Below are 22,886 nucleotides of genomic sequence, written 5' to 3'. Positions count from 1 at the left end.
TATGAACCCCCCTAGAACGGTGGTGATGCTATGTATACCTAGATCAGCCTCGGCTGGTTACACTATACCGCTGGAGCAAGACGTCGGAACACCAGTTCGATGCAGTATATTGCAGATATCAATCATGATCCCGCATATCTTGATTGTAGTCTCACATGACCCTGCATTTCACCTCGCTATTGTTTCCTTCTATCGTGTCCACGGGGGGTTGACAAAGAATGCAGGGTATGTCTGGCGAGCCTCAACAGGACCGTGTGCATGTATGAGCTGAGCCAGTAATGGGTTATATACTCGTACGTGATATGTATACTTTGCGCATCATTCTTTTGCCAAGACAAGTCGTCTAACGTGGGTCAAAGTCCATAAACCGTGCTAGAATATTCCGGTTTGCCTCATAGTTCCCTTCCAAGCTCAAGCGTGCTTCATCCCAGCCTGGCCAGCCTGAGAGAAGCATGCACAACTATGAGCACGACACTGTTGAGCTATCTCATTACAAGTACTTCATATGTGGTTTCTCTTATACGAACCAGGTAAAGACTTGTTTCTCAGTCAGGAAACTTTGCCGCCATATCCCAGCTTGCCTCATATTTCTTCTCACGAGTCCAGCATGCTTCCTCACGACTCCCAGCATCAGACTAACACGAGCAACGAAACTCAACCCTATTAACACTCCCTATATACCTCTTTCTATGGATTTCTTCTCTCAAATCTTCTGGCCACCCTTATACTCCCCCTTGCCAACCCTCTCAATCAACTTCTTCAACGTCTCCGCGCCATACTCATAATCTCCCAAATCCAAATACACCTGCGCACTGATCCTCACCCAGAACCTCTTCCCGAGCCAAAACATGGGCACAATCGTATTGTAATCCTTCGCCATCGTGCTCATCATCCACACAACCACCCGATCCCCATCCTCCTCAGGCACAACAACATCCCCCTCCTTGCCTGCCTCGCCCTTCCACAGAGGCATGGCAATGTTCGCCATCGCGCAGTTCGTCAACGTCCCCTCTTTATTCTCCAACACCTCCGTGCCCAGCCTCTCCGCAACAAGCCTACTCCCCTTCTTATTCAAATCCCACAGATACTCCAAAATCCTCTCCTCCCCACCCAGCACATCCCTCCGATACGCAACCGCATCCTTGACACAGAAATTCGGCGTATAGTCCCTCGTCCCCGTAAACTCAAAGTTGCTCACAAACGCGCTCTTCTTCAAAGAACCGTCATCATTATCATCATCTTCATGCTTCCCCGCCGGCGCCCTCCTCTTCCCCGTCAACGAAGCATACCCATGACTCGTCGCCAGCGTCGACGGCAACAACGGCTGATTCCGCACAGGCACGTAAAACACCGCGCAACCCCTCGGCGTAAACAACCACTTGTGACAATTCGACACGAAGAAATCCGGATCCGCGGCCCCGAGATCCAGCCTCACCATGCCGATCCCCTGCGCGCCGTCCACGAGGCTCAGCACGCCCAGCTCGCGACACGCAGCCACCATGCGCTCCCAGGGAAACACCACGCCCGGCCGCGACGACACCACGTCAAAGATGCAAATCTTGGCGCGCTTCCCCTCGCTCCGGACCTGCTCCACCGCGCTCCGGAAGCGCCGCAGGATCTCGTCGTCCTCGATCGGATACGCAATCTCAATCTCCCGGCTCGACAGCCGTCCGTCCCCGTGGTAGTCGTACAGGAAATCAATCGCCTTGCCGCACGCCTCGTACACGGTCGAGAACCAGAGCGCCACGTCCTTGCCGTCGGCGTCCCACTTGATGTTGCGGAAGACGGTGTTGACGCCCTCGGTCGCGTTGTTGACGAAGACGACTGTCTCGACGGGGACGTTGAGCACGCCCGCGACGGCGGCGCGGGATTCGTCCGTCAGGCGGGCGTGCTCGAAGCGGATAAAGGGGTCGGGACGAGCCTCAATGTCGTCTTGGTAGCTGCGCAGTTTTGCTTGGATGGCCCTGGGGATGGTGCCGTACGAGCCTGGAAAGGGGCGTCAGCATGGGTGATTCAACAGCTAGGCCATGTGTATGCGAGAGAGGAATGGTACGGACCGTGGTTGAGGTTCGTCCACCCGGGAGCAAACAAAAAGTCCTTCTTCATCTCGCCGCCAAACACCTTGAAGCCATCCTCGCCAACCCTCGCCTCTCCTTCCTCTCGCTGACGAACCGGCAGAGACGCCATATCTTGATCAAAAAGATAAGTCTTTTCTAAACGCAGTTTCTCAAAGAATGCCTGCTGTGTCGTCTGACCCCAGACTGGTAAATGCCTGCGGCAGCAGTCAGTATTTATCCACAATCCACAGTCTCAACTCCTCCATGCGTCACTCACCCTCTTCAAACTTGCTCGGCGAATAGACTCACTCCCCTTCCGGCACCGGTGTCTCAATCAATAGTAGATGAATCCTTCTCTGAACAAGCGAACCAGGTCTCACGCCAGAAAACAATGACAAGTCAGCCTTTCACACCTCACTCAATTGCTTGCTTGCATTGACAAATCTGACTCTTGTTGCATCTCACGCATCTTCAATCCTCTCTGCCCCGCCTCCTCGGGAGCGGCTTCGGCCTTACATCCCACCTCCCCACCAGAGCTTAAAGGCACAGCGAACGGGAACGGGTCGGTAGTACATGTAGATTACGCAGATTCACGCCCGCTCGTGTCTTCTGGCACTTTGTCATTGAATGACAGACACGGGTAAACCAGTTCATCCCGCATATGACCGTCCTCGCTAACATCAAGGCTAAGGCCCAAAGAGACAAGCATCTGCGCCCTTTGGTGAGGGGAAACGACTTTTTGTCTCTTGGCCAGAGTCATAGCCCGTCACTAACCGATTGTATGCTACCAGCACGCGTAAAAGGCACATCAGACATGTGAAAACGTGAGACCAGATGGGGTCCAGTCGGGATTCTGTCGAGTCTATGCCATCTGTAAACACCTATGAGAAGGTGAAAGGACAATTGGAGAAAAAAAAAAGGGTGCAAATATATGCACCACGCTCAGAACCTTGTCTAATACCTCTGCTATACCTCATGACTTCCTGCCTGTGTGCCCCATGAACACGAGAAAGACGAAGAAAAAGGTACGACCTCCTGTATCCCTAGCCCTGGTCCTGTCAAACATCGTGATAACCGCCAACACCGGTGTAAATGCTCATCATATGTCGGCTGCCTATGGTACCGCTCTCCGCTGTCGGTGTCTATCGAAACAACAACAATCCCTATCGAAAGAAACAAGGCCAATAAGTGAAGAAAGAAAGAAGTTGGGCGTAAAGTGAGGAAGAGAAATGAAGGAAAAAGAGGCCAAAGTCATCCGCAGTAGAAACACCAACACGACCTGCAATCCTATTTCTTGCAGCTCCAAGTGGCCGCCCAGCTGGCCAGCTCCGGAAGGCCGCCGCCAGACACTGAATGAGCAACCTCGGCCATCATGGGGCTGTTGGTCTTCAGGCCCGCCAGTGCCAGTGCCGCGTTTGCCTCAGCCTGCGCCTTGGTCTCCATCTGCATCGGGAGGAATCTCTTAGATACGCGCCGCTTGCCGCGCTTCGACTCGCCCTGCTTCGCTTCCAGCGTCTTCCACTGCGGTGCCTTTTCCAGTAGTGTCACGAGCGGATCCTGGATGTAAAAGGCCTCCGGCCGCGCAAACGTCGTTGCTGCTCGTACATTGACCGAAATTGATGCCAGGGGCTCGTCCACGGAGCCCTCTGCTTCCGTAGGCAGGGCTGCCACCGGGGATGCTGATATAGGTTCCGGCATAGGGCGCAGAGGTGGTAGCTCCTTTGTGTCGTCCCCCGGCCCCTTGTATAGGCTATCCACCGCGCCGCGCTTCTTCCCAACCGCGGGAAATACAAATTCTTCTCCGTCAATCATCTTCCGCTTCCGTATGCGTGGGTTAGACTTGACAGAGTGGAGGATCGAGCTGAATTCCTCCACCGTGCTAGCTGGCGGCTGGCTAGGCGTCTCAGGCACTTCCTCCTCCTCCTGCTGTTTCTTCTTGGCCTCTGCCGTGGGTTTCTTGGACCGGCCATGGTTCGGATTCAGTGTCGATGGCGTCCGCTTAGGCCTGTCTATGGCTCCTGTCGCAGACCTACGCGATCGTTTGGACTTGCCCCTGGGCGTGCTTGTGCGCGAAGAATCCATGGCCACAGCTCGAGAAATCGCCTCGGTGGTAGTCGGGGGCTCGGGCGCGGTGATGATGGGGTTCCCGATGGCGGCCGAGTCACGACTCAACGGCGGCTGAGTGACTGGTCGGGATGAAGAGGGAGGCGCACCTGCAAGGGCGACAGCAAGGGAAAGGGAAGAAGGAGGCGGCGGCGGAGGGCACGTGTATGTGATTCTGCGCAGCTCTTTGAGAATTTTCAGCGTGCAGTACGCGCCATTCACCTTTGTGTCGCGCAAGGCAACCGGGTTCTGTGCAGGCGGTCTCTTCTTCTCCTCGCGATTGTCGTCGGCGGCTCCTCCCGAGTCGCGCTTCTTCTTGGGCTTTGGCGGCTCCGGATCTTGCCAGAGCTTGGGGATGCGCACCTGGAGATCGCTCACCCACGCGTCACAGTCCCACTGGATCCAGTAGTCAATGATGTCGCCCCAGGAGCTCTCTGGCGGCTTGGTGAAGTTGACAAAGACTACCTTGCCGCCACGGCTGTGCACCGTCTTTGCAAACTCCCTGACGAGGACCTTGAGCCCGTGGACTCGCAGGCTGGTCCCCAGGATCAGGAGCATGTCCGGATACAGGGCAAGATCGTGCGTCACGATGGGGCTGATGAGGTGGGCGCTGGGGTGCTCCTCGCCATAGAGCACAATGTCGGGACGCAGCTTGCCCACGCCCAGCGCTCGCTTGCCCCTTTCCTGACGCGCTTCCGTGGCGCCAACGCAGTGAGGACATTCAGGCTGCAGGCCGGACAGCGTCTCCACCTCGCGGTCGTCGTCGTCCCAAGAGCACACCTGCCCGCAGAGGAAGCATCGTAGAAGCTGCAGCGAGCCATGCAGGAAGACGCACTCCACACCCGATTGCGGCGGCTCCTTTCTCGGGGCCGGCTTGGGTCGATCTGGCGGTGTGGTGGTGGTGGTGGTGGTGGCGGCGGTGGTGCTGCTGCTGCCAGCACTGTCTTCCTCTTCCGTCCTATCATTGGCCTGTGATGACTCTGCTGATGATTGCTCACTCGACCCATTCGATGATTGGCTGGACGCATTGACATGGCTGGATGCGCCGCCCTCACCGCTGGATACTTCTTGCACCATTTTGTTGAGCTGCGAAGCGTTTGCCGTCGCTTTGCGCGAGAAGCGTCCTCGACTGCCCGGCCCATCCTCCAAAGACGTCGACAGGCCGACCTTCTCCTCAATTTGGTCAATGTTTTGCGTATAGCATCGTACCAGCTTGCCGCGGTCCCTCAGGTGGCTGATGAACTTGTGGGAGCTTGTAGGCTCGGCGTCGCGGACCTTTTGCCGTAGAGACGTTGCAAACTGGTAGAAGACGGAGGTCCTCGTAGGATCCGACCATATCGAAGCGTCGAAGAGGTCCTTGCCCTTCATGTTGGGCAGGTTTGCCTTTCCGAAGCTGGATGTCTGGGAAGCGGGCATCGCGTTGGGCGGGTTCTCTCCCGCTTCCGACGGCGTGGTGCTACTACGGCGACTCCTGTCTTCGTCGGAAGGAGAGGAAGGGTGAAAGGGATCGAAGAGGACCGGCGGCGGCGAGGAGAGAGGAGACGAAACGACATTGTGAGAGGCGTCGGTGATGCGCTTACGATCTTCGGTTCGCAGGATCGATGACGAAGACCATGACGGCAAAGGAATCAGAAAGTCTTCTCGGGGAGGAGAAGAGAGGGGAGACGTCGTCGGCAGGGGGGTGGAGGGAAGCGCGGGCTTGCGACGCGGAGTGCTCAAACAAACGCCCTCTGCCGACGCGTTTGCATCCGAGGCGGCCACGGCTGGCTGCGTGCCGGCGGCTCGACTGGACGCAGCGGGCCTCTGGGACTCGGCGCGGGCTTCAATGTCGTCTCTCAGCTGTCGGGTAACCTCGTCCAGGTCTGGGGAAGCCTCCCGCGACGTCATTCCGCGTTTCGTCGGGCGAGGCTCCTCTCCGCTGTCGGCGGTGCCGTCAGCCTTGCTTCGTTCGGCCGGTCGCGTAGGCTGGTTCGCAGCGTCGAACTGAGCCTGGATGAGCGAGTAGAGGCCATTTTCGGAGCGGAAGTCCTGATGAGCAGTCAGCATGCGCCAGATCCCAAGCACCTCTTGCCTGGTTCAAGGACGAACCGGTATGCCCGAGTTGGTGCTGATGCCCGCGCCGGTAACCACGACCACCTTTCGCGCCTTGAGCAGAGAGTTTGCGACATCTTGGAGCAGAGCGTGAGACTCGGGCTCGACGTGCTGCGTGGGCATCTTGAAGCGGGCGAAGCCAGTCGCCAGGCGTGGAAGATGCTTATCAGGAGAAGAGAAGGAGGGAGAAACGAGATGGGAGGCAGAAGCGGGAGCTTCAGCCAAGGTAGTAGTACTATCAAAGCGCCACAGATTTTCAAGGCTGTCCGAGCACTAGAGCCCGGAGCCGCGCCCTGTGGCTGTATCTCTCGAGGCTTTAGACTTGAACCGAGTTGATCGAGCGCACAGCAGGAATCGGCATCGTGGTGACGGGTGATGGCGGTTGCGAAAGTGCGGAGAGGAGGCGGCTGGCGGTTGTGCGAGACCCTTGCAGCTGCGCCCGGCCAGAGTGTTCGGGTAAGGCGTTAATCCGAGGGAGACTTGGGATTCTGGAAAAGGATCCCCAGCTTCGGCTGTGGAACTTGTTGAGGACGAATCGAGGATCTGATATGCAGACAGGGAAAATTGGCCAAAGGTGATAGTAATATTTGTGTTTGAGGCGCGCGAACCGAGAGGCGTGGATGTCGTAGGCGAGAGCTAGCCCGTATCTTTAGTGCAGAGTCGTTTGTAACGGAAAAAAGAGAAGAATAGGAAGCGATGCAGAAACGATGCAGAAGCTATGCAGAAACGATGCCGAAGCTATGCAGAAACGAGATTGGAGTCACTGTCGACACGGAATGCCAGAGAAACGCGCGAATCTGCACGAGGTCGAGCTGAGCCCCCGGTCGATGTCGGTGAGAACACTGGAGGCCATCAGACGCGCCAGCGATTTCGAGGTTCACAGGTCGCGGGTGTTGTCCATTGCCGAGGCGGGCTTAGCGGCGCCGGCGGTTAGTGGCCCGCAGGCGCCGTCAGTGGCCGTCCGGCGCCCTGCAGCGCGTGGTTAGCGGCCCTCAGCGGGCCTGGACTGCTAAGGCGCGGCGGGTTTGGTCGGGGAAGGCCCTGTGGGCACCGCTGGAGCTGGGCTCAGTAGCGGTTGACAGCGCTAGAGCAGTTGGGGCATGGCTGATGTGGAACTGCCCGTTGATCTGATAACCTGACCTGGAACCTGAACTCGATGCCTCACATCAATCACTTGTGACACACATGGACATCATGTAATACGAGCCATTGATCTTTATGATGGAGCCCATTGTACAGAGGCATATCTTGCCACTTCAATTCACTAGAAACTATTAACTCATACATTCACCAGCACCTCCATCAGCTTGTCGAACCGCTTGGGCACGCCCAGCCCCGTAATGGCATCCCAGCCCTCGGCCGCCGGCCAGCCTCCCGGTATGTCTGCGTCGTTCCAGATGCAAGAGGCGCTCTGTCCCGCCGTGATGTCCTGCAGCACGGCTCTGACCTCGCTCGAGTACAGGTGCTGGTTCAGGAAGCCCAGCGACTTCTTGCCGGCGCGCAGGCGGGCGTCGTTGATCAGGGCAATCATGGCGGCGAAGACGGGGGCGCTGGCGCTGGTGCCCTGAACAGAGCGCGGGTAGCCGCCCGAGATGATGCTGAAGGCGGTGCCGACTGCTGAAACGTCGGGGATGGCTCGCATGGACTCGTTGTAGTAGCCGTCCAGGTGCCCCCCGAGCGCCTTGACGTAGCCCTCGACTGCCTCGTTCTGCCATCGAGGTTGGGCAAAGTACTGGGAGAAGCCGCCGGTGCTGAATCTGGCGCCGTTGGGAGGCTCTGCGATGTTGGTGACGGCGCCAATCGACGTCACCCAGGGACAGGTGGGCGGGAAGGTCGCCATGGTGACTTGACGCTTCGTGCCGTCGTTGGTCAGGCAGCTCGATGCTCGGCCGCCGCGAGCGCCGCCATCGCCGGACGAGAAGATGATGGACGTTCCGCGGGCCGTCAGCAGGCCAAACAGGCTGCAGACGCGCTTCGCATAGTCGCGGGGCACGGACAACTCGTCGTCCGAGTACGACAGCGACAGGACGTGCGGCACCTGGCCGTCGGGCTTGGCCAGCAGGTACTGGAAGAACTCGAGGTACGGCTCGTTGTCGTCGTCCTCGCCCTCGATGGGCTGTCCGTCGTCGTTGAGCTTGACGCCGCGGCCTCCGGTAGAGTAAAAGGTGACGTTTGTGGGGAAGCCCAGCGACACGGCATAGTCAACGTCCAGGGCCGCTTCGATGCCAGACTCGCTCAGCTCCTGCGAGTTGACGCCGCCGTTGACCAGCTCGACATTGATGGTGCGTCCCGTCTTGGCCACCTCGGGCGCCGACTGGTTGAGGAACTGTCGGAGATCCTGGAGGTTGGCGTTTTCCTCGAGGAAGCCAGCCACGCCAAAGATGACGGGCGAGCTGGTGTTGGCGGGCGAGTAGTTGATGTTGTAGAGCTTGGAAAGACACGACGGGGTCACGCTGCCGGCGCAATAGGCCGTCGTGTTCCCTGGCAGGACGGCGCCCTTTGACGGAGGAAGTAGGAAAGTCAGGCCCCGTTCACGATGGCGCGCCGACATGAAGTTGTTGATGGGGTTGATGAAGCTGATGGAGTCGGCCACGGAGTCGGGGATGGTGTACTTGGTCGTTCGCAGCACCGCCGGCTTGCCTTCGTACGAGAAGCGGCTGAGCTTCATCTTGAGCAGCGGCTCGGCTTTGGCGACGGTCGTCCAGACTCGAATAAAGTCCTTTTCGACGACGCCGTAGAGGTTGTTCTGCGAGAGCCAGTGCAGCACATTGTCAATGTCCTTTTTGGCTGGAGTCTGCAGCTCCCGGACCTCTTGCATCGACAGACGGTTGCCTTTCTCTGCCATCCTGGCCTCCAGGCTGTCGATATATGGCTGCTTCACGGCAATCGACAGCCGTATGTGCTGCGAGGGATTGACGGCATCGTTGAGCTGCGTCCATCCTTCCGGGACCTCGAGAAGCTCGTCAAAGTTCTTCCCGCAGGCACCGAGGCCCGCCAGCAGCGAGAGGGGAGCCGCCCAGAGCAATGCCGACTTCATGTTTGCTTTGCTTCACGAAGCAGTGCTGAGGGAGCAGGACAAAGATGCGGTAGGAGGGACAGGTAATATATTAACGACGACGTCCAGAGACCAGACCACATGGTGTCATTGCTCAGTTCGAAACTGGCTCCCCTCCCCCTTCCCCCTTCCTGCCTCTGCTAGGGAATGCGAGCTTGGCAGCCCGTGTTCCGCGCAATGACTAGCAGGTCGGCCTAGCAGCATGTACCTACATCATGACCTGTGTGCCCGCGTTATGTGAGACATCCACAAGGGCAGGTCGTGATGAGGGCCATGTTTGCCAAGGAAGACGGGCAGCGCGGTAGCAAATGTTGGCATTGCCGGGCTTGGCCAGTCACAGGCATGGCAGTCTTGGGGGGGCACGAAGGAGCAGATGTCGAGATGCAAGCCGATGCCACCCTACCCTGCATCACCCTTGCCCTTGGTGAGATGCGGCTGGACGGCGCGGACAAGCCAATGGAGGAGGAGCAACCTTGTGTGCGTCCGATGGTGCATCTCACGGGACGATGCAAACATGCTCGGCTGCGACCCTGGAAGGGCGCCATGTCACCCTGATTTGTGCAATAGACGGCCTGCAAGTCTTAAGGAACGGAACGGAGTACGGATAATACTAGTATTGCTTCTTGGGGACGTTTGAAGGCATGCTAATACTAGTAATAGTCGTAGGACCAAAAGTGCATTTGATATCTTTCAAGGTCGTCTCGCGATTGGTTCGTTCCCAGGCGAGAAAGGCCATTTTCGAGCTGCCCAGCTGGGTTACGCCGGATCTTTTTCTCATTTTACCCCAGGAAGCACGTCTCCGCGATAGTACTAGATGATGGACTATATCATACCTACCTAGGTAGGTTGGATAGGTAGCTACATACTACTGTATTTACCTAGACAAATAGACAACCATCATCAGACGGAGAGAGATCGGCAGGGCCCGATACTAGTATCACATGTAGGAAGCTGCCTATCTTGGGAGATTTTTATTGCTTCCTTAAATGGCGTCTATGCGAAATGAAATGTGGGCTCGCCGCGTTTGAACGATTTCTGTCAACAGGCAGGAGGAGAAGAATAAGAAACGATGCATTTGTTATTGAGAAATATTCAAAGTCATAGTGTCTATACTCTAGCATCACGTCCATATCCCAAACCCATTGTTCTGCTCGTCATTCCAAGCATTCCATCAATGACACCTCAGCCAGACGGAGTCGCCCGGCCATGGAACAAGTTGACAAGGTAGGTGAGTAAGGAGAGACAAAGATTGTTGGTAGCCGCTGCTCCACGCCATCCCGGGCAAATTGTCTCTCGTATGTGTGTACAAGATCCACGACTTTTCTGAGACAGGCAGGCCGCGCGGGTTCAAGGGGTTGAGCTACTAGTTAGTAGTAGTAGTAGTAGTCGGAGATGCAGGCCAGGAAAAGGAGGTCGAAAGAAGGGGAGGGGGAGGGACTTTTTAAGCCCTCGTTTCTTGGCTTTTAAGCTTCAATTTGACACTGCCGCCGCTACTACAGCATATCTCTTGGCTTTTGATTGCGGATCGGCAGGGGTTGTGGCGCGTGCGTGTGATTGATTGATGGGCAGAAATGACGGAGATGAACAAGGGCTCCATGGATGTACAGTAAGTGGCTGGTTTGCAGAAAGTCTTTGTATGTAGAGTCTTTGACAGGAATTATCAAATCAAGAAAAGTGTCATTAATATGTCAAATAAATCAATATGCAAATCCATCCATCCATCCAAACGCCTAATGCTGTGTACAGTATCTGACGCTGTATTACCCATGTGTCCCGAGGCAAGACATCTCGGCGTCTTCCATCGCCAAGTACCACATGCCCTCTCAATGATATTACTGAACCTTTAACATTACATCCGCATACTACTATCCCCGTCTCCCCCCCCCCCCATCACCGCCGCATCGCCGCCACAGCTTCATCCCTCGGCGGCTTGATATACTCTGCAATGCGCTGCCCAAACGACCTCCCCGACTGCTGCTGCCCCTTGGCCCTCGCCACCCCGGCCGACGACGGCAAAGAGGGCGAATAAGGCCTGCGCTCGAGATCCGAATCGTGGCGTCCTCCTCCCCCGCCGTTGGACGACGAATAGTACCCGCTGTCGCGATATTGGCTGCTGCGCGCAGCTCCTCCCTGCGTCTGGGACGCCGCACGGCGCACGCGCTCCTCGCTCTGCGCGGCGGCGATAAAGGCGGCAAAGTCGGTGGTAGTAGTACTACTAGTAGTATCCCGTCCAGTCTGGGAGGACGACGACGCAGCCTCGTGCTCGTGCTCGGGCTCGGGCTCGTCGGATCCGGTCTCAGTGTGGACGTAGAGATGGCCTGGCGCGAGGTGGTCCCGGAACGGCGATGGAGCGTAGGGGTTGAAGCTGGTGTCATGCTTGCTGGACGGCGATGGCTTGTCCGGCCGAAGAGTTCGCCTGCTCTGCTCGCGTAGCGATGATGATGTTCTCGAGAAGCCAGAGGCCGCGTTTTGCGGGACGTAGGGGCTCTTCTTGACGGGGTTGGGCTGGCTCTCGTGGATGACATCGTCTTCGCCGTCGTAGTTTGCGCTGGTCCTTGTCCAGAAGCGATCCCGGAAGGACAGTCGATGGCGGAGCTGTGATGGCTGTGTTGCAGATGTAGTAGGAGCTTGTGGTACGGCGAGTTGCCGGTTGTTTGATCGACTGTGTTCCATGATGTGCCGACAATGACGTGCGACAACGTTTGGGGTCTAGGTAAGGTAGGTAGGTATGTATGTAGTATGAGGATCTTGGTCTTGGTGCAGATGGGAACAAGTCTATGTGGTGAGATTGGCTATAGGGGGATGGAGATGATGGAAGAGAGCAACGGCAACTAAAGGTAACAATTATATATGTCGAACGGAACGAGACGACAAAGATGATAGTACTATGGCAAAAGAAGGGAGAAGAGCAGAGATTGATGCCTCTGCAAGCTGCCGTCACTTCCCGCCAAGGAAGAGATATGTGCCGTCCGACTCAGTCACCAACAACAGAGACACTCGTTTGATTGCGGACAGGCGTCGGCCGATCAGTCGCAGCCTCTCATAGAATTAGGCAGCCTCGTCGGCCGCCGAGCTGCGGACAGCGGTCTTCATCCGCCTTCGTCAGGTGATGACCAGCGAGTTGCGGTGCAGCCTCCTCAAGGCTGGCTAATGAGGAGCTGCAGAGCAAGAATCAAGCTGGAGGCCTTGGAATAGCTCCGCGTGGTCGTGATAGGTGGCGAGATGGCCCGCGATGGTTGGCTTGGTTGGGTATCTAAAAGGCAATAATCGGAGGGGGCCTAATACGTTGAGCCACGCTAGGACAGACGCTCGATAGTCGAGGGAGAGGCTATCGCAGAGAATGAAATGTCTCTGATTGTTGGTCCGATTATGCAGTTCCGTCCACTCTCGCCTGTTTGGGCGCAATTTCAGCGTCTCAGACCGAGTCAAGCCACTGCATGTCCAAGCCCAGCTTTCAAGACAAGGTCAACGGTCTGGAACTGGGCATCAACGGGGTTAATAGCTGCGGATGGAGGTGCGGACAGGCAGAGTCACGGGCACAACCATCATGTTCTGACGAGTAGTAGCCGCATTGCTTTAATACGAACGAAAAGATGGTGTGCAAACCCCCATACATGTACTATATCTCGTAGCGCTCAGCAACTGCGATTACATGTACCATTTGATGTCAGCTTCATATGACAGGTCAACCTCTGGAAAGATGGCCACCTGCGCGTCAGCCGGAGACGCTCATACTAGGCCTTTGATACGCGCATGAGGCGAAAATGATCATAAGGATGCCAGGTGACAGACTTGAGCCCTTCACGGTTGTGGTGTCAATTTACATGTATTACATGTACACGCACAAGCAGTTTCCTCTTTCTTTGCTACTCGACCAGAACTGCGCCGCGGGATCATGAACCATGAGTACATGTAAGGAGTGAGCCGATGCTTGCGAGAGCTTCTCCACGGTAATACTGTATGCGTTGGACTCTGATGACCTGGAGCAGATTCTTCACCAACTTTTCAGTAGTGCGGCCCCTTAGGTCGAAGAAGCGCTGTAAGATGCGAGACTATCGCCACGATCCGCCAATAACCTCACCTGGATTCCCATTGAGCAATCACTAGCCCGTTCTTCGCGGCCTCGTCGACTTCAGCCGGCTAAGCCGTTGCCGGACGCCAGCAGTTTGTTCCCTGCAAGGGGGGGTTCAAGCGATGCATGGGCTGTTTGGGTTGCTGATACTATCGCAACTTAGTTGGGCCATGAGCTATTACTCGATGATATTTGAATCCATGGGGGCTTCGCGTGGTGTTGTGCAGAAGACAATTGTATTACATTGCTGATCAACCCGATTCTGTCGTTTGGATGAATCTTTAGCTGGCGCTTTCACCTACTTGGCTGTGAATGATATTACCTATGTCTACCTTTGCAAGCATGGCTTTTCGGAGCATGAGGCCCGAAAGTCTTACCCACATGAACTCAATTCATGGTCATCGTCAAGTGTGTCTGTAGGCTAAGATCTAGTAAACTTGGTCTCGGCTATGCGTGCGAACACGCAATGTGCAGTAGCTCGTCCCAGCAATCACTGAGCAGTCTGCGTATAACCTACATGGACCAGATATGGTACCTCATCCGTTGCTATCTTACCGCCGTCTTTGTAGGCCATGTCCATCCGAATATTATCGGATTGAGTCATCAGATACTGCAGCAGGACTTTGGTCCGGCATGAATGCAGAAGTGTCCAGCCCAAAGACATCGGCAGTCAAGCCACGGGCGCTTTCGTGATGTAGACGACCTGAAGTTGAGGTGCTGACATCCGGTTATTCCACCGTCCAACGACTTCCAGGCGTGCCCAGATAATCATTCTCTCTCTGTATATACCTACTCTGATAAGAGACACCCTATATACTCGCCTCGATCTGTATATGAGCTATATATGTACAAAGTTCAAAAAAAATGGAAAGAAGAAGAGAAGCTCATCAGAAGTAAAAGTCACATCATAGCATCATCAAGGCCCCAGTTGTGAAGCCCACTCCTACTATTACCCCTATGCTTGCAAGCCGAGTCGACCGAGAAGCCCCGTTTGTCTTGACCCCAGCCGTCGGCCTCGTTGCCTTGACCCAGATGTTGCTCGCCAGCTTGTCCTTGTCCGGGCTATATTGCTGCGACGGGAAGCCACATACAGACATGATGACTTGCATATCTGCATTACTTGGTCAGCTTCGGCCGGGCATAACAACCGTAAACTTCGTCTTGTACTTACTGTTCTGCGTATCTGCAACCATCCCGATGCAGCTGGCACATAGCCCGGCAATCTCTGCCACGTTGAAGCTCGTGTTCAAGCATACACATCTCTCCTCTGCGTTTTCTATCTCCTCCTGTCCATCGGTCATTCCACCTCCACTTCCATCAGAAACTGTCTCGGCTGGCATGCCTGATGTGCGATGCCTGGAGGTAGTAGCGGGTAAAGCAGCCGATTCCTTCTTTGTCACCATGGATGCGGTCGGTTGCTGTACGCTCCGTGACGTGGTAGATGATGATGCTACGGAAGCTGGTGACGGGGACCAGTTGCTGGGTGTCGTTGTTGGAGTCGGGGCCGGAGCCGGAGCCGGAGTAGATTGAGGCTGAGTCGGGGGAGCGTAGTTCTGTGCCGGCGGTTGGGCCGGCGCTGGTGTTGTTTCCCATGATGCTGGAGACGATGCCGGGACATACGATTCTCCTACTAGATTGGGGGGAAACGTCGTCGGAGCTGGGACAATGACTGAGAAGCGCTTCTCCCTCCTCTCATCCTCAATATGTCTCCCATTGTGTCTCTTCGCATGACCGGCGTGTGCTCTCACTTCCAGTTTGTGGCTGTCCAAGTCCCATAACGATCTCTTTGGGCTGCACATCGAACTCAGCTCAACAATTGGCCCGCAGATGGCGGCACACATGACGGGAACTGCATCAGGAGGAAGCGCCTCGCCGGCGGCTACAGCAAGGAGGACGAATAAGATTGGCCTCATGGCAACCCTCTGCTTCTCATCAGTCTCCAAATCGCCAACCGCGAGATGTCAAATATCGTGGGGTTAGTATTGATCGTAGCAAGATACGTTTCATGCATGTAATGTAAAGCCAGAGAGGAGGGACAAGCCGTCGCTCTGGTGAAAGTTCACGAACATCCTGAGGGAAGACGAGACTTTCTCTTCTCTAGCTTGCTATCCAGGTGACGCTGTCTTTAGATAGCAAGGGACGTGATGACAGCTCCATTACTCGTTAGGTTCACAGGGAGAGTGTTTTACTGAAACGTGGCCAGCATCGCTCGATATGGATAATTAATTTGATACAGCCATCTTTTCCGGCATGTACCGGGACTGAATACCCCAGTGATTTGAGATACTACTCTGTAGAAGCTTGCCTCATTGACAACCCAAATATGACTTTGTTATCAGATGCAATAGCCTACTACACGAGTCATTTCCCACCACGTGGAATTGATCGAGCTGAGCGAGACTGATGGCTCGTCTGACGGCTGCGGCATCGACAGTTGAGCAGCATGCAATGATGCAGGTATTCAGAGGTGGCAACACGATGGCTAAGGCCCCCTTGACCGGGCTTTGAAACAATCTAGCTGCCAGTGGTGAGAGCGGGACAGAGCCGTGACAGGGCGAAACGCCATGCGAAACAAGATCGCGCCGGCCGTTTGCCCCTTTGGGGAGGAGTCGTACAAGGTTCATTGCATCTTGTAAAAAGGGAAAAGAAGAAGAAGAATAGGATGGCCTTGGAGTAATACCGTATCTACTGATAAGTAATTACTAGGTACCTTAGTATGCATTTGTACCATTGGAGCTTGATCTGGTGTTGTCGAGTGAACCGTACGAAGCTGAACTAATACAACAAAAACCGGCCTACACAGACACAGCCCACAACACCACGAACACCACGAACGCCGGCAAACTGATATGAAACCTGAGGCCTCGATGTGAAAGAGCATAATTTACAGCATAACGCTTATTCGTATGCTTACTTCACGCCATGACGCTTGAATAACTGTGGCAGTCGAATCAGCGGTCGCTGGGGATCAACTTGACTCTCAACTGCATGTGGTGAGGCTGAGAAGTGGCTTCATGCAAGAACAACAAGGCAGACGCTCAATGGCTGTGCAATGGCAAATCGCCAGCTGGCTGCTTACCCCGCACTTTAAAAGAACTCAGCTGCTCATCATCTCGTCTACGTCCCCCTTCTTCGCCTGTCTTGCTACGTTTGGTTGCCTGCAAGTCGTGTTGCTATAGAGCGACTCTTCTTCGTCTATCCCGAGCAGAGCACGAGTTGGGTCCAGGCATCAAGACAAATCATCCACCTGCGTGGAAATCGCGTCATGGCGCTGCCCTTTATTGCACCGATAGTCATCGGCGCCGGCGTCAAGCTGGTCGACGACTTACTCGGCCGAGAGAGAGAGAAGAGGAAGAGACGTGAAGCCGAGCAACGAGAGGAAGAGGCGCGGCGGGAACTGGCCAAGTCGCAGGAGCGCGAAAACAATCTCCGAGCACTTCTGGAAGAACTGTGAGACCTATATCCCCTCTTCACATCTGTGCAGTCTGAGCGGACTTGCTGACTTTCCAATCGCTAGAGGTTGTAATGCGGACGAGCCAGAGATCACGGATGAGGTCACCCTCAGAGCGCAAGAGTCGGTGGGCTACGTCCACAAGCGCAAGAACATTGTCTTTGCTGGCAACGTAAACGTCGGCAAGTCGTCGCTCGTCAACGCCCTCTGCGGCATGCGCCCCGCGGATTCTGGTGCTGCTCCCGTGGGCTCGAGCCAAGTGACGATGAACCTGGGGCGTTACGAGACCCCCGACCATCCGCGTGTGGTGCTGTTCGACACTCCTGGTGCAGGCACTCAAGATGTGCCAGCCTTTCGATACTATTATGACCAGAAGCTGTATGCTTTTGACCTGGTCGTACTCGTTCACGATACAACTTTGACCATGGTGCGTGATGCTACTAATGGGTTCCGTCTGTATAAGTAGCCTGCTGAGGCGGCTGACAATTCTTTAGTCCGACATTCGATTGTTGCAGTTGTGTAGCTACCGCAAACAACCATTCTTGGCCGTCCGTACCAAAGCCGATGGTCACATATTGAACTGTGCCAGAGACTTGGAATGCGGCTTGGAAGTCGCACGGCAGGTCTACCTTGAGCAGGTCCGCAAAGATGTCCAGGACAGCCAGGGCAAGATCACCCAGAAATGGCCAGAACTGGCAATCAAGATCCAGGACCACGTCGTATCTGCCACGGGGATCCGGAACTTCCTCAGTGATAAACCGTTATCCACGGGCCCGGCTATTGCCTGCATCGACGAGCAGGAGTTCGTAACCAAGCTGTTTCATGTCGAGGCCCCAGTGGCTGCTGTAGACTAAGCACATGAGAATACTCTCGCAAGCACGCAGAATGGGATTGGTCTTAAGTCTTTGGGAAGGATATCTACTTGCTATCACTTCAATACAATTTGTGCAAGTTCAAGTCCTTAGCTATCTTTGAACTCTGACTGGTGCATATATATACCCTCAGCTATTATGCTATACCTCATGGCGACAATAGAGGCTGCCAGAGGCCGGCGTTTGGTCTAGCAGTCAACGAGCTTTTGGTCCATTTCCTCCCCGCACTATATATCGCTTACAGAAATCAAGCACTCCTGCAAGACTTGACGTCTTGAGGAAGAGCATCATCTCGCACACCATTAGCCCCCCTTGAGGCTCAGGTGTCACCAAACTAGACCACCTCCCAATCCGCCAATATAACTCTGATATTTTCGCACTAGAAGAAAAGCCTCCAGGCACTAGAAGAAACAAAGTGCCCAAGGTTAAGCCCAAACCGGCTTTATGCCACGAAATCGCCCGCCAGGAACACCAATCAACATCAACCTCAAGAGGAAGTGTGAATCATGTTGGATCTCCCCTATTCTGTTCCAGATGAACTAGTAACGGCTTGAGAGTTCTAACAGGGGAATCTATTCCCTTTAGAGCATTATACCACGAGCTGATCGCCGCCGTCACGCATCTCAACTACATCTCCCGTCCAGCCCTCCCGAAATCCCAACTCTAAGGCACTCAGCTCAACTTCAACAACATTATTCAACGTATGTGATTCGTCCGCCCGGGAGCCCGGCAGTGCAGAATTCTCCTATGAAGATCCAAAGGAAGAATGTTCCGTAGTCTTGGGGGGGCTGTTGGCCCCTCCTCTCGGACGCAGCCACGAGGCGTTCCCTAGATGGAAGTAGATGATCTGCCTTGAATGATGCTGTTCGATGACTATGTCGGCGGTGGGCTCATCGTCAGTGTTATGGCTTGAGCTTTGGGTTTTCAACTATAATGGATAGTTAGTACGTAGTTGGCTGTCTACTTTAAGAAGGGGGTTGATGCCCTTTCTCTCTGGTCCATGCGTTCAAGTTCTTGCAGATGCTATCCGAGCGTTTCCATACTTGCGAGCTTTTCATCCGAAGCAGCAGCACTTCTACAACTACCATCCTGTCTTCACCAAGGACCCCTTACAGAATCCTCATCAAAGCAATAAGGCAAAGATGCTCAGCCCCCACGAATCCCTGGGCATAGCCCTCATCGCCTTCTACGTCCCCATCGTCCCGGCCGCCATACGGCTCATGTACCGCAACGGTCAAATCCGTCCTCGACTCGCCTGGTGGCCTCTCATCCCCTTCAGCCTCAGTTACGACCTCCTCTTTCCCCTCTGTTCAAGTCTCCCCCAGCAACAAAACACCAAAGAAAGAGAAAGGCATACGTTGATCAAAACACTGACCCGTGATGAATGAAAACAGTTCGCATCGCAGGCGGCCCGGTAACAATCGCCCTCGAACAATATTCCTCCCCCGACCACGATTACCTCCTCTCCGGCATGGGCCTTTACTCTGCCGCCATCCTCCTCCTCAACGTGGGCGCCGTGCCTCTCATCATCGCAACACTAGGCTTCGTCCGCATCATGTAAGTCCCCTACCCTCCTCCTCCCTTCTATCCCTTATCCTCCTCCTTCCCCAAAGAACATAGAGTCGAGTATTAATCCCTGTGATAAAAAAAAAAAAAAGCCTGCTAGACAACTACACCTCTCCCTCCCGCGCCAGAATTCTCACAGGCCTCATGCGCGGCGCCCTCGCAATAGCAATCTGCCTCCTCGTCGCCGGCGGCGCAATCTCTTCCTTCGACACCCCCTTTGAGATATATCTCAGCCGCACGCTCACCTTCGTCGGATACGTTGTCTTCGCGGCCATGCACGTCGTGCTCATTGCCTTTATGGGCTTCTACTGGCGGAGGAAGAAGGACACTCTTCTTCCCAGCAGTCGAATCGTACTCCGCGGCGGCCTCCTCGCAGCCCCCTTCCTCATCATCCGCACCGTCTTCGGCCTCCTTGAAGTCGCCCTCCAAGACTCCGCCTCATCGCCCTTCAACCCCGTCACTGGCAACGCCGTGGCATTCGCCCTCATGGCGTTGCTGCCAGAGTACGTCGTTGTGCTCGCTCACTTGTACACCGGCTTCTCGATCGCGCCTGATAGGGGAGTTGTTGCCCGGGAGGGTGTGGAAGAAGAGGAATTGGAGACGGTTACGCAGGAGGCTGCTAAAAATGTTCTTCATTTCATCACCCTGTCCACATAGGTAGCTTGATGACTGCTCGCTAGTCTACATCCATACAGAAATCAAAACTCGTATAACAGGTATTCTTGTCTAGATTGTTGAATCTATCTCTAAAGGTTATGACCAAGTCACAACCGTGTCTGGTGGCCGTATCAATAATTCCTTTTCTCTTCCCAAATTGGCCACCAAAGCCAGCAACGCATATCCCTTCCCATGTCATGCAGTGTGTCTCACATCTGCCGCCGTACAATGTCATCCCAATGTTTATTAAAAAACAAATACAAGGTAGTTTTGTTCTAGGCCCGCTGCACAGCCTCAGTAAAGAAAAAAGGAGTAGCCAAAGAGTCGCAGCGCCACCCTTTAACAAAAAGAAAAACCCGTCACCGTGCTATCACAACACCCTTAGAATCGGTGCTGGCGGCCGACGCTCTCGACGCGAACTCCCAGCTTCACCATTTCGCGGGAGTCAATGACACCACGGCCGTCAAACACCCATCGGGGCTTGGCCATGGTATCGGCAATGCGCACCCAGTCCAGGCGCTCCTTGGGCTTGTACTCCTCGGCGCTGCCCATGCCGGTGGCAAAGCCGTTGTCCTTGCTCTCGCGAGCCTGGATGCAGTCGGGGCAGTCCTCGGGGCAGTCGGGCTCGACGTTGAATCGATCCAGAGGATCGTCAGAGGTCTGGCCGTCGCGCTGCACCAGGTGCTTGTGCAGCGCCAACAGGTCGTTCTCGGTGGGGGTCGCCTCCTTGAACGGTCTGGGGTCGGACTTGGGGTTGGGCTTGCGGCCCAGCATCTTGGGCACGACCTGGTCCACAGGGGCGGGAACGGGAACGGCGACAGGCTGGTTGCGGAACTCGTCAAACTCGGTGGCGATGACGACCGCCGTGCTGTCCTTGCAGGCGTCGTAGGCATTGCCGTACACGTGGACGCTGGCTGCGACTTCGGGGCCGAGGAGGGCCTTGATCTCGTTCTTGACGACGAATGGGTTGCAGCAGGGGTCGAAGACGGCAATCTCGCGGGGACGCTCCTCCAGCAGCGTCTTTATCATCTCCAGAGCAGGAGCCTCGCGGGTATCGGAGGTGTTCTTCTTGAAGGCATAGCCCAGGATGGTGACCTTCTTGCCGACAAGGGTGTTGTTGAGGCACTTGATGACACGGTTGGTGAAGCGATCACGAGCGTACTCGTTCATCTTGACGACCTGTCTCCAGTACTCGCCGACTTCTGGCAGGCCCATGGTATCGGCCAGGTAGACGAGGTTGAGGACATCCTTCTTGAAGCAGCTTCCGCCGAAGCCAATGCCGGCCATGAGGAACTTGTTGCCGATACGGGGGTCGACACCGATGGCGCGGGCGACCTCGTCGACATCAGCGCCAGTCTGCTCGCAGACGGCGGAGATGGAGTTGATGCTGGAGATTCGCTGGGCCAGCATGGAGTTGGCGACCAGCTTGGCGAGCTCAGAGGACCACACGTTGGTGGTCAGGATACGGTCACGAGGAACCCAAGCGGCATAGACCTCGAGCAGGGCCTCGGCGGCTCGCTTGCCAGAGGGGGTGGGGGCAGAGCCGATGAGGATTCGGTCGGGGTAGAGGAGGTCGTTGACGGCGGTACCTGCGGCCAAGAACTCGGGGTTGGACAGGATTTCGAAATGGACGCCAGGACGGTGCATGGCGAGCTATAAACGAACAACGGACATCAGCATCATATCATGACAAAGCCTCTAGGCCACTGAGCCGTGAGAGACGGATTTTGCTGCTGCTGCTGCTTACCGTGTCGGCTACCAGCTGTGCGGTTCGGCAAGGAACAGTGCTCTTCTCGACGATGATAGCACCCTCGCGCGCATACTGGGCCACAAAGCCAGTGACGGCCTCAAAGGCAGTCATGTCAGTTGCGCTGCCGGCACCAACACCGCGCTCCTTGGTAGGGGTGTTGACAGCCACGAGGACCATGTCGGCCTCGGCGATGTGGCCAGCGACGTCGGTGCTGAAGAAGAGGTTGCCCTCGCGGCGAGCCACCTTGACGTCGCCCTTCTCGGAGGCGGTTCCCTCGCTGGGCTCACCCGAGATGCTCGTCTCGCGGCCGCCATCACGGGCAATGCGGACGATGTCGTGCAGGCCGGGCTCGTAGATGGGGGGATGGCGCGAGTTCCATCGGCGGATACGGGTCACGTCTCGGTCGACAACGGTGACCTTGATGTGCGGGTTCTGGAAGGCAATGACCGCGGCAGTCGGGCCACCTGTTGAGCGCGGCCTGTTAGTACAGAGGGCAGTTCAGGGGACATGACCGTGCAATAAATGAACAGATGAATGAACTGGCATCTCGGCAGAGTTGTGCAGAGCCGGCCGGCCACGACGTGTCCTCTGCTCGCCCGGCGGAGTGACCAAGGCGGTCGACATACAAGACTCGCAAGGCTCCGTCCACCTAGACAGCCGAAGGCACATGGACAAGAGGCGAGGCAAGGCGCAGGGGTGACTCACCGACATAGCCAGCGCCGACGCAGCAGATGTTGCGAATGGCAATCTTGTCGCCGTTGACTTCCTTTGCGGAGCCATTGAGGCTCAGGGACTTGACCGAGTCGACGACCGCATCGGTAAGGGAGGCCATGGTGTATGCTTGGTGGATCAAAGGGCCAAAGGAAGGGAAGAGACGAAAGAAACGCAGGCAATGGCTTCAACGAGGGGAATGGGGATCCTTGAATGAGGGTATATGGATCGAGCCCGGGAACCGTCTGGCTTTGGTTGTGCGAGATATAAACGAAGACACAATGCTGGCACTAATAAAAAGCAGAAGAAAAGGAGTTGGGGATCGCAAAGTCGCGGCTTGGCGGGAAAGGCAATAGTCGGGCCATGTTGGGTGCGAATTAATCAGCAGAGCAGGACTCGCACGCACCGCTAGGTCCGATCTGGTAGCAGGCCGTTATCGATGGGCGTGGACCCCCTGAGGAGGGTCCCGTAAGTGCCCTATAAGTGCCCTGTATGAGCCCT

At 55.6% G+C, this 22,886-nt stretch overlaps 7 protein-coding genes across 7 annotated transcripts; 2 read left to right on the top strand and 5 right to left on the bottom strand.

The window, feature by feature from the left end:
• Nucleotides 1–703: 703 nt before the first annotated feature.
• On the bottom strand, nucleotides 704–2,431 carry TRIREDRAFT_81522 (selenocysteine lyase-like protein; the record flags this gene model as incomplete). Its single annotated transcript, XM_006968673.1, has 3 exons — nucleotides 2,335–2,431; nucleotides 2,058–2,272; nucleotides 704–1,986 (listed from the first exon to the last, which is right to left on the bottom strand). The coding sequence occupies exons 2-3, from the start codon at nucleotides 2,185–2,187 to the stop codon at nucleotides 704–706; spliced, it is 1,413 nt and encodes a 470-aa protein (XP_006968735.1). The 5' UTR covers nucleotides 2,188–2,272; nucleotides 2,335–2,431.
• Nucleotides 2,432–3,749: 1,318 nt separating this feature from the next.
• Nucleotides 3,750–9,288, bottom strand: TRIREDRAFT_81517 (uncharacterized protein; the record flags this gene model as incomplete). Its single annotated transcript, XM_006968672.1, has 4 exons — nucleotides 3,750–4,224; nucleotides 4,324–6,188; nucleotides 6,249–6,413; nucleotides 7,537–9,288. Coding segments are annotated over 4 exons (4,257 nt in total), but the record flags the coding sequence as incomplete, so codon positions are not given.
• A 1,908-nt stretch (nucleotides 9,289–11,196) lies between these two features.
• TRIREDRAFT_111253 (uncharacterized protein) lies at nucleotides 11,197–11,979 on the bottom strand (the record flags this gene model as incomplete). The annotated part of the gene is made up of 1 exon (XM_006968671.1): nucleotides 11,197–11,979. The coding sequence occupies one exon, from the start codon at nucleotides 11,977–11,979 to the stop codon at nucleotides 11,197–11,199; it is 783 nt and encodes a 260-aa protein (XP_006968733.1).
• A 2,716-nt stretch (nucleotides 11,980–14,695) lies between these two features.
• On the bottom strand, nucleotides 14,696–14,971 carry TRIREDRAFT_111252 (uncharacterized protein; the record flags this gene model as incomplete). The annotated part of the gene is made up of 1 exon (XM_006968670.1): nucleotides 14,696–14,971. One exon carries the CDS (start codon nucleotides 14,969–14,971, stop codon nucleotides 14,696–14,698), a length of 276 nt encoding a protein of 91 aa, XP_006968732.1.
• A 1,672-nt stretch (nucleotides 14,972–16,643) lies between these two features.
• TRIREDRAFT_111251 (uncharacterized protein) lies at nucleotides 16,644–17,683 on the top strand (the record flags this gene model as incomplete). Its single annotated transcript, XM_006968732.1, has 3 exons — nucleotides 16,644–16,828; nucleotides 16,896–17,256; nucleotides 17,324–17,683. The coding sequence occupies 3 exons, from the start codon at nucleotides 16,644–16,646 to the stop codon at nucleotides 17,681–17,683; spliced, it is 906 nt and encodes a 301-aa protein (XP_006968794.1).
• A 1,160-nt stretch (nucleotides 17,684–18,843) lies between these two features.
• Nucleotides 18,844–19,924, top strand: TRIREDRAFT_111250 (uncharacterized protein; the record flags this gene model as incomplete). Its single annotated transcript, XM_006968731.1, has 3 exons — nucleotides 18,844–18,934; nucleotides 19,096–19,258; nucleotides 19,360–19,924. 3 exons carry the CDS (start codon nucleotides 18,844–18,846, stop codon nucleotides 19,922–19,924), a joined length of 819 nt encoding a protein of 272 aa, XP_006968793.1.
• A 250-nt stretch (nucleotides 19,925–20,174) lies between these two features.
• Nucleotides 20,175–22,617, bottom strand: TRIREDRAFT_123705 (uncharacterized protein). Its single transcript, XM_006968669.1, has 3 exons — nucleotides 22,380–22,617; nucleotides 21,672–22,138; nucleotides 20,175–21,577 (listed from the first exon to the last, which is right to left on the bottom strand). Exons 1-3 carry the CDS (start codon nucleotides 22,504–22,506, stop codon nucleotides 20,306–20,308), a joined length of 1,866 nt encoding a protein of 621 aa, XP_006968731.1. The 5' UTR covers nucleotides 22,507–22,617; the 3' UTR covers nucleotides 20,175–20,305.
• Nucleotides 22,618–22,886: the final 269 nt, after the last annotated feature.

This window comes from Trichoderma reesei (assembly GCF_000167675.1).
Source record: "Trichoderma reesei QM6a unplaced genomic scaffold TRIREscaffold_25, whole genome shotgun sequence".
Lineage (NCBI taxonomy): Eukaryota > Fungi > Ascomycota > Sordariomycetes > Hypocreales > Hypocreaceae > Trichoderma > Trichoderma reesei.
Note: the sequence above shows the minus strand (reverse complement) of the source record. Positions and strands in the feature narration are given on the sequence as shown.